The 7,948-nt window shown below is 65.3% G+C and overlaps 1 protein-coding gene across 1 annotated transcript in view; it reads left to right on the forward strand.

Moving 5' to 3' along the window:
* Positions 1-300: 300 nt before the first annotated feature.
* Positions 301-7,948, forward strand: part of CGN (cingulin) — a 12,122-nt gene continuing 4,474 nt past the window's right edge. The window contains exons 1-15 of the mRNA XM_009281239.1: positions 301-1,302; positions 1,474-1,574; positions 1,820-1,889; positions 2,109-2,204; positions 2,514-2,665; positions 2,987-3,128; positions 3,212-3,424; positions 3,798-3,946; positions 4,226-4,367; positions 4,446-4,646; positions 4,894-5,100; positions 5,184-5,441; positions 5,951-6,121; positions 6,232-6,393; positions 6,937-7,026. Of these exons, the coding sequence (XP_009279514.1) occupies positions 301-1,302; positions 1,474-1,574; positions 1,820-1,889; positions 2,109-2,204; positions 2,514-2,665; positions 2,987-3,128; positions 3,212-3,424; positions 3,798-3,946; positions 4,226-4,367; positions 4,446-4,646; positions 4,894-5,100; positions 5,184-5,441; positions 5,951-6,121; positions 6,232-6,393; positions 6,937-7,026 (3,156 nt within the window). The remainder of the gene's footprint in view (positions 1,303-1,473; positions 1,575-1,819; positions 1,890-2,108; positions 2,205-2,513; positions 2,666-2,986; positions 3,129-3,211; positions 3,425-3,797; positions 3,947-4,225; positions 4,368-4,445; positions 4,647-4,893; positions 5,101-5,183; positions 5,442-5,950; positions 6,122-6,231; positions 6,394-6,936; positions 7,027-7,948) is intronic.

Here is a 7,948-nt window from a genome sequence, read left to right on the forward strand (position 1 = left end):
CCGCCGCAAAACCCCCAAAAACGGGGGTTTTGCTCTCCCTGCTCTCCCTGCCCTCCCCAGTGTTTCCCCGGGAGCAGCTGGGCGATGCCGGTGCCGGCACAGCAAGCCTGGTCCCCGTCCTGTCCTGGGGACGCTGCAGCGCTGGCACCGGCTGTCTGCCGGCACCCGTCCTCACGGGAAAGCGCTGCTGGACCCTCACCGAGTGCCGTCTCTGATCCGAGGATGACTCTGCCCCCTCTCTCCGCCCCCCCAGGACCGCGGTGCTGAGCCCTGGGGATGGAGTGGCCAGCGAACGCGGCAATGGCGGAGAAGCAGAGCCCTGTGGACTACGGCGTCCAGATCCGCTTCATCAACGACCTGCAGGAGCCCCGGAGACCCCCCAAGGCGCGGGGCAAGCCCGGCTCCTACGGGGTGGCAGTGCGGGTGCAGGGCATCGCCGGGCAGCCCTTCGTCGTCCTCAACAGCGGCGAGAAGGGCAGCGACTCCTTCGGGGTGCAGATCAAGAGCGAGGGCTCCTACCCGAACCCCCCCACCGGCCCCCAGCCCTCTGGCTCCATCAGCTCCGACTCAGACCTGCCGGAAAACCCCTACACCGGGCGGCAGCCCCAGCACGGCTCGTCCTACAGCACCTCGGATGAGGAGGCGAGCGGCGTTTCGGCGACCTCCCGGCACAAGCCCAAACCTCTGCCGGGCAAGCAGCCACTCCAGGAGGAGCTGCGGAGGACGCAGTCCCACGGGGATCTGCTCAGCGCCGCCGCGGAGGAGCCTTTTGCTGCCGGCGCTCCCCAGGCCAGCGGCAGCCGGCGGCACTGGGCTGTGGCCGGCAGCAAAAGCAGCAGCATGTTGAACATCGCACCGGAGCGGAGCAAAGCCTCTGGCTCGAGGGCCATGGCCAAGGACCCCTCCTCGGACACGGAGGCCGCGGTGGACGCTGGCGGCAGCGACGTGGACACCAAACCCCTCTCCTCGGTGGATTCGCTCATCAGCAAATTCAACGGGAAGGTGCAGCAGCGAGGCCGGGCGGCCAGGAGGGGCCGGATCCCCTCGGAGGAGAGGAAACGCTCGCAGAGCCTGGACAGCCGCATCTCCCACCGTGATGTGCCAGATGCCAGGGAGCTGAGCGGTGCCCAGCACCGGGTCGGCAGCGTTCGCCCCCAGCCCTCGGTGCCCACCGGCAGCCTGAGCCGCCCGAGCGGAGCCGGAGGGATGGAGGACAGGGGGACGAGGAGCCAACGGGCGAACCGGGGCATGGAGGAGCCCACGACTGAGCGGCTGCAGAGCAAAGCTCAGGCAGAGCTGCAGGTACCGGGGGACCAGATCCTGCTGGGATCACAAGGGTCACGAGCTCCTTAACCAAGGGGAGCACCGGCACCGAGGCGAGCACCAGCGTCCTCTGGAGCAGCAGGACCTGCGGGGCGGTGGGGGGGACTCGTGTCCTTGCCGGAGCTGAGCTTTTTTTATCCCTCACGGCAGCTCAAATCCACCCCGGACCTGCTGCGGGACCAGCAGGAGGTCGCCCAGCCCAGCAGCAGTGAGCACCCCAAGGAGCTCATCTACGGCATCCTGAAGGAGGGGTGAGCCCCCCGAAGCCCCCCCGAGAGCCCCCGTTGCTCCCTGCCCCTTTCCCGAAGCGCCGGTGGCTGCGGCTGGGTCTGCGGGGTGGTTTGGGAGCGGGGATGCCCCTGTAGCCAGCTGGTGCTCAGGATTTTGGGGGAGCGAGCGGCAAAGCACTGGGAGCGTTCCCAAACCCCGGGCTCAGCCGTCCCCCGGCTCTGTCCCCACTGTCCCCAAACGCTTCCCCCGGCTCTGACACCCGCAGGAGCAGCGAGAGTGAAATCTCCCTGAAGAGGAAGACTGCCCGGCTGCTGGAGAAGATGCAGGAGCTGGCAGTGAGTCAGGGCCTTCCCGTTGCTGCTCCCTGCTTGAGGGGGGAGACCGGTCCCCAAGCCCCCCCGGGGGCTCCTGCCTTCCCGGCACCGTGTCCCGGCATGCCGGGGACGGGACCCCAGCGGCACGTGGCTGCCAGGTGGTGCGACGGACCGAGCTGTGGCCCCCGGGGGGGTTGCGGTGCCCCGAACCCACCGAGTGAGCCTGGGGGGTCTCTCCAGGTACCTGCCAAGGACACGGCGTGTTCCCAGCCCCAGCACAGAGAGCTGGCCAGGAAGGTGGAGGAGCTGCAGGACAAGCTCGACAAGGAGACCAAGGTGAAGCCAGGCAGAAGGTTAGGGGGTCTCGGGGGGACGTGGGATCGCAGTTTATATCCCTGGCAGGGGGGAAGCGCAATGGGTCCCTGCTCTGAGCCCCCTTCACTTGGGCTTGGGTGCAAGACCGAATTTTCTCCTGGTCTGTTTTGCACCCCGCTGGGGTGTCTCAGGGATGCTGGGGGTGCAGACGTCCTTCCTGTCCCCGCCGGAGGCGGGGGGGATGCTGGGGAGGGGGACAGGGAGCATCGCTGCAGTCGCTGGCCGCTCTGCCCCCAGGAGGGGACGTAACCGGTGTCCCCTCTCCTGCAGCTCCGCCAGAAGCTGGAGCTGACCAGGGAGCCGGGGAGGAGCGGCTCCGCTCGGGCCCTGGAAGCTCGGCTGCGGGAGGCCGAAGGGGAGAGCCAGCATCTGCGGGGGGCCCTGGAGAAGAAAACCCAGGAGCTGCAGAGAAGTTTGCAAGAGTAAGAGCTGGTCCCGGGGGCTGCGGCCGTGCTGCCGAGCGCGCCAGGGCTGGGGACATTTTGTCCGTCCCCGGTGTGGGGATGCTGATGGAGGGTGGTGGGGGCATTTGGAGATGCAAAGAGGGCTGGTGGAGCGCAGGGTGGGTGGCTGTCGCCCCGCTGTCCCCATCCCCTTTGCTGTGCCGGGACGAGCCACCCACCGGTGCGGATGCTCGTGGGTGGGTGCTGCAGCCCCAGCCCTTCGGGGTGCAGATGTGGCCGGGGTCTCGAGGGGAGAGCAGGTCCCTGCCAGGCTGTGAAGGGCCCCATGCTGCCCTCCAGGCTGAGTGAGGTGAAAACAGCCAAGGAGCAGGCGGAGACCCGGCTAGGCGACTGCGAGGAGCAGCTGCTGGCGATGCACCGAGAGCTCGACCGCCTGCGCAAGGGCTCCGGCGCGTCCCCGGATGGCGAAGCTTTGTACAAGGTACGGTGACGGTTGCACCGGAGCGTGAGCATCCCCCCCGTGCTGCTTCGCTGCCACCGAGCCCAGCTATCCCCTTCTCCCAGGAGCTGCTGGAGACCAGGGAGGAGCTGGAGGAGGCACTGAGCTCCAAACAGCGGCAGGAGGAGCAGCTGCGGCTGCGGGAGCGGGAGCTGACGGCGCTGAAGGGAGCCCTCAAGGAGGAGGTGGCCAGCCACGACAAGGAGCTCGACCGTGTCCGGCAGCAGTACCAAAACGACATGGATCAGCTGCGGCGCAGCATGGAGGACATCTCGCAGGTCTGGCCGTGAGGAGGGCTGCTGGGGAGGGACGGGGAACGGGGTCTTGCTGGCTGTGGCTGGGGAGGGTCTTTGCTTGGAGTTGGCGTCCTTGAATTCCTCTTTTTAAATGGTCCTGAGCTGGAAATGGGGTTTGTGTCCTGCCCCAAACTCACCCCATTGGAGCACCCGTCTGCCCCGGCTCTCGCCGCCCCGGGGCGGAGATGCTGGGGAGTGAGCGGAGCCTGTTTGCGGAGGTGTGGGGGCTCCCCGGTCCCCTGCGTGGGTTCTCTGGGCTGGTTTGGGGGGCATTAACTGGGGCAGGACCTCAGCATTGTTGGAGCATCCCGTGAGGATGCCGCTCTGCGGGCGAGCGCTCAACGCTTCGATCCAGGATCAGGCCAACCTGGAATCGGAGAGGCAGAAGATCAGCACCGTGGTGAGGAACCTGCAGCGGGAGCTGGAAGAGAGCACGGAGGAGACGGGGCACTGGCGGGACATGTTCCAGAAGAACAAGGACGAGCTCCGTAACACCAAGCAGGAGTAAGTGCCGGGGCTGTGGCTGAGCCGGAGGCATGAGCAGCTTCTGGGGGAGGTCCAGCTGCTCGTGACCATCCAGCATCTTTCCTCCAAACCCCGTTAAAATGGGTCGGGAGCTGGGATGGGGCTGGTTCTCCTCCTCCTCCACCCCTGGGCACGTGGGGAGGAAGGCAGTGGCCGAGCCGGGTGCCGCTCTCCAGGCACGCTGGGACCTGGGAACGGGGGTGTGGGACAGGAGGACACAGGGATGGGTTTGGGTGGCCTCATCCTGCCCCTCTCCAGGCTGCTGCAGGTGAAGCTGGAGCGGGAGGAGTTTGAGGAGGAGCTGCGGGAGCTGCGGGAGCGCTTCGCGGCCGCCCGGGAGGAGGCGGACCAGGCGCGGAGCAGCGCGCTGGATCCCGGCGAGCTGGAGTCACTCAGGAAGGTGGGTGACGAGGGAGGAGGCGCACGCAGCGCTGGGGACCACACCAAGGGTCCCTGACCACTGTCCCCTCCATCCCAGGAGCTGCGGCAGGCACGGGAGGCGCAGCGGGAGCTGGCGGTGGAGAAGCAGAGCCAGGAGGAGCTGCTGCAGCAGCGGGAGCGGGAGCTGGCAGCGCTGAAGGGCACCATGCGGGAGGAGGCGTCCAGCCACGATGGGGAGCTGGAGCGGTACCGCAGAGACCTACAGCAGCTCCAGGAGGAGCGGGATGAGGCCACCAAGGTGAGCACTGGAGAAAGGGGTTTGCCCCCACCCAGCCACGAGCCGAGGAGCGATCCACACTGTGGGCTGCCCTCGCACCTTCCCGCGAGCCCCAGATTTCGCAGCCACGAGGCGATGCGGCAAACCCGCAGCCCTGGATCCGCCCGCCGTGGGCTCCTCCCAATGGATGCAAGTCCAAATTGCTGCCCAAGACGCCCCAGCTCTGCAGCTGGTCCCGGGTCCATCCCGTGCCGTGGCTGCGTTGCAGGCAAAGGCATCCCTGGAGCGCGCACGGGAGGCATCGGAGCAGACGAGGAAGACGGTGGAGTCCAGCCTGCGGGAGCTGCAGGAGCAGAACGACAACCTGAGGAGGAAGGTCCTCGGGATGGAGACGCAGCTGAAGGAGTATGAGCGCTTGGGCGAGAACTGGGAGGGCTCCCAGGCGCGGCTCAAGGAGAAGGTCACCAAACTGGAGGTACCGGGGCTGCGGCCGTTTCCGAGCTGCCCTGAGCTGTTCCCCTGCCATGGGAAGGAGTTTGAAGAGCTCCCTCCTTGCAGGCAGAGCGCAGGCAGATGGAGGAATCGCTGGGCGAAGCCACGGAGCGGGAACAGGAGCTGCTGATGGCCAAGCGGTCGCTGGAGACCCGCCTGGAGGAGGCGCAGCGGAGCCTGGCCCGGCTGACGCAGGAGCACCAGGAGCTGAGCACGTCGTACCAGGACGAGCAGCGGCAGAAGGAGCAGCTCAAGCGCGCCAAGAGTGAGCTGGAGGAGCAGAAGCGCCTGCTCGATCGCACCACGGAGAAGCTGAACAAAGAGGTTGGAGTGCCCGGGTGCCTCCGGGGCCGCTTGCACCCCCGGGACCCCCGTCCCATGGGGCATCGTGTGCCACGACACCCGGTCTCTGTGCCACGGGATGGGGATCTCCAAGATGCCCTCGCTAGGTTAGGGGATCCGGGACTTTGGGCATGGATCTGGTTTCCCTGCAGAGCCAGTTGGGACCGCTCCTTCCCCCATGTCCTGGGAGACTCCATAAAATCACGCTGTCCCCGGGGATCAGCATCCCCTGGTGTCCCAGGGCCATGTTGTCCCCTACCCTTCCCCAAGCAGCTCCTGCAAGAGCCCGGTGCCTGCTCAGAGTCTGGGGTCATCCAGGCTGCTCCGGCAGGGCTTGCACCCCTCGCCGTGATGCTTCTGAGCCCACGGGGCAGAAACGTTCCCCCCAGCCCCATGCCCATGGGTATCTTCTCCCACCTCGAGTCCCATCAGCTCAGGACAGGGTGCATAGGCTGGTCCCCGGCTCCTGAGCTGTCCCTGCTCTGCCGCAGCTGGAGCAGATGACGGAGGAGTCGCACAGCTCGCTGGCCGTGCTGAAGTCGCAGCTGGAGGAGTTCAAGGAGAAGTCGCGGAAGGAGATCACAGACTCACAAAAACAAGCCAAGGATCGGGGCGCCGAGGTAGAAAAGATGCAGTTCAGCATGGGACGGCTGCAGGACGAGGTACGGCGAGGGCTGGCGGGTTGTGGGTCCCCACACTGTCCTCTCTGTCCCTCTATGGGGAGCCTGGGGACACGTCTCACGTGGGGACACCTTTCCCCTCGGTGCCACAGGTCGCCCGGCTGAAGCAAGCGCTGCAGGACAGCCAGGCAGAGCGGGAGAGCGCGCTGCTGGATAAGGAGGTGCTGCTCCAGCGCCTGCACAACCTCGAGCAAGAGATGGAGACCAAGAAACGCTCCCAGGACGATCGTTCGCGGCACGTCAAGGCGCTGGAGGTGGGGAGCGCTGCGCGGCGCCCCAAAACCGCTCGTCCCGTTCCTGCAGTGCTGTTTGCTAACAGCAAGGGGCAGAGCTCGCCCAGCCATCCTCCATCCCACAGCTGCTGCGAGAGAGGAGTTACGCAGCCTGGCAGCGCTGGGGGGGGTGTGCGCTATTGCTAATATTAATATTTATTAACTGCCAGTGCAGCGGCTTTGTTTCGGCTCTGTCCGGCATTGCCCTGCAGCTCAGCTTGCCGCAAGCTGTTGCTTTGCGGGTTATTCTCCCCTGACGGGGTGGTGGGTGCACGGGGGTCCGCACAACGTCAAGCTGCCGTGTCTCGCATCCAAGCACCTCTCTTCTCCTGCCTCCCGGGCTGCGTCGGAGCCTCCCAGGCCGGTTGGGTTTTGCTGAGCTGGAAGCGTTGTCGGAGCAAAGCCCCTTCCTCCAGCATCCCAGCTCACTGGCCCCGGCTGGCCTGAGCCCCTCCTGCCGCCTGTCCCCCTGCCCATGGGGACCCCAAGGCCCATCATGACCCTTCTGGTCCCGTCTCCCTGCAGGAAAAGTCCAAGCACCTGGAGGTGGAGCTGGATGAGGAGAGGACCACAGTGGAGCTGCTGACGGAGAGGGTCAACCGGAGCAGAGACCAGGTAGGGCAGGCGGTACCACCCCGAACCCGGCTGGTGCCGTGGCAGAGCCCCCCCAGCTCCGGCAAAATAGCGCTGGATAACTCGGGTCCTCGGGTACAACTGGTCACCGGAGTTAAAACCCCATTAATGAGTTGTTAGCGAGCAGCCCGGAGCCCTCCGTCACTCTAAACACAATTGAGATGACGGTGTCTGAAAAGCTGGTTCGGGCGCGAACGAAAATTATACAAGCTTGGCACAAAAAAAAAAAAAAAGAAATACCCTGAAATTACAGGGTGAGGTTTGTGTTTGTGCAGGAAGTTGGGGCTTAAATTACGCCGGTCTCCAGGCTCTCCCCTCCCTCTTAACCCACCTGCTTATTACCTTCAAAGCCGGAGCTGGTGTTTGAGCTCTGCGAGCGGGCGGGAGCTGCCTGCCGAGCCTCCCGGGATCTGGCGACGCTGGGTTTTACCGGGATCCCGGGATCGGCAGCTCCTCCGCTTTATAGCCCGTTTCCCTCCTGCCCCACCGGGATCCAGCCTGGGGCTTGGAAAGGGGATTCCCACCCCTCGAGCTACGGCGAGCCGGTAAAATGGGTGGTTTTCCCATTTTTCCATCTGGGAAACGGGCACATCCCAGGGGAGACTTTTTCCATGAATCCTGGACGTGCCTGAAGTACAGGAGCTGCAGAGCAGGGATGTGCATGAAACCACAGCTGGGTTCGCCTCAGAAGCGGCCGTACCAGCTTTTGGGGCTGCTTGAATAAAATTCAAGCAATTTTTTTATATAAACTCCAATTTCCTTCGCTTTAAAACAATGCACACAGCTGCATATTTCACCTTGGTCAACCTGAAAGAGGCCCCTGGGGCGGTTCTGGTTTTGCTCCGTCGGTGGATCAAACCCATTCCTGCCCCCCAGCACGTCCGCGCCACCGTGCCCCGCGGTG

The sequence above is a fragment of the Aptenodytes forsteri genome, unplaced genomic scaffold, assembly GCF_000699145.1.
Source record: "Aptenodytes forsteri isolate BGI_AS27 unplaced genomic scaffold, ASM69914v1 Scaffold276, whole genome shotgun sequence".
NCBI lineage: Eukaryota > Metazoa > Chordata > Aves > Sphenisciformes > Spheniscidae > Aptenodytes > Aptenodytes forsteri.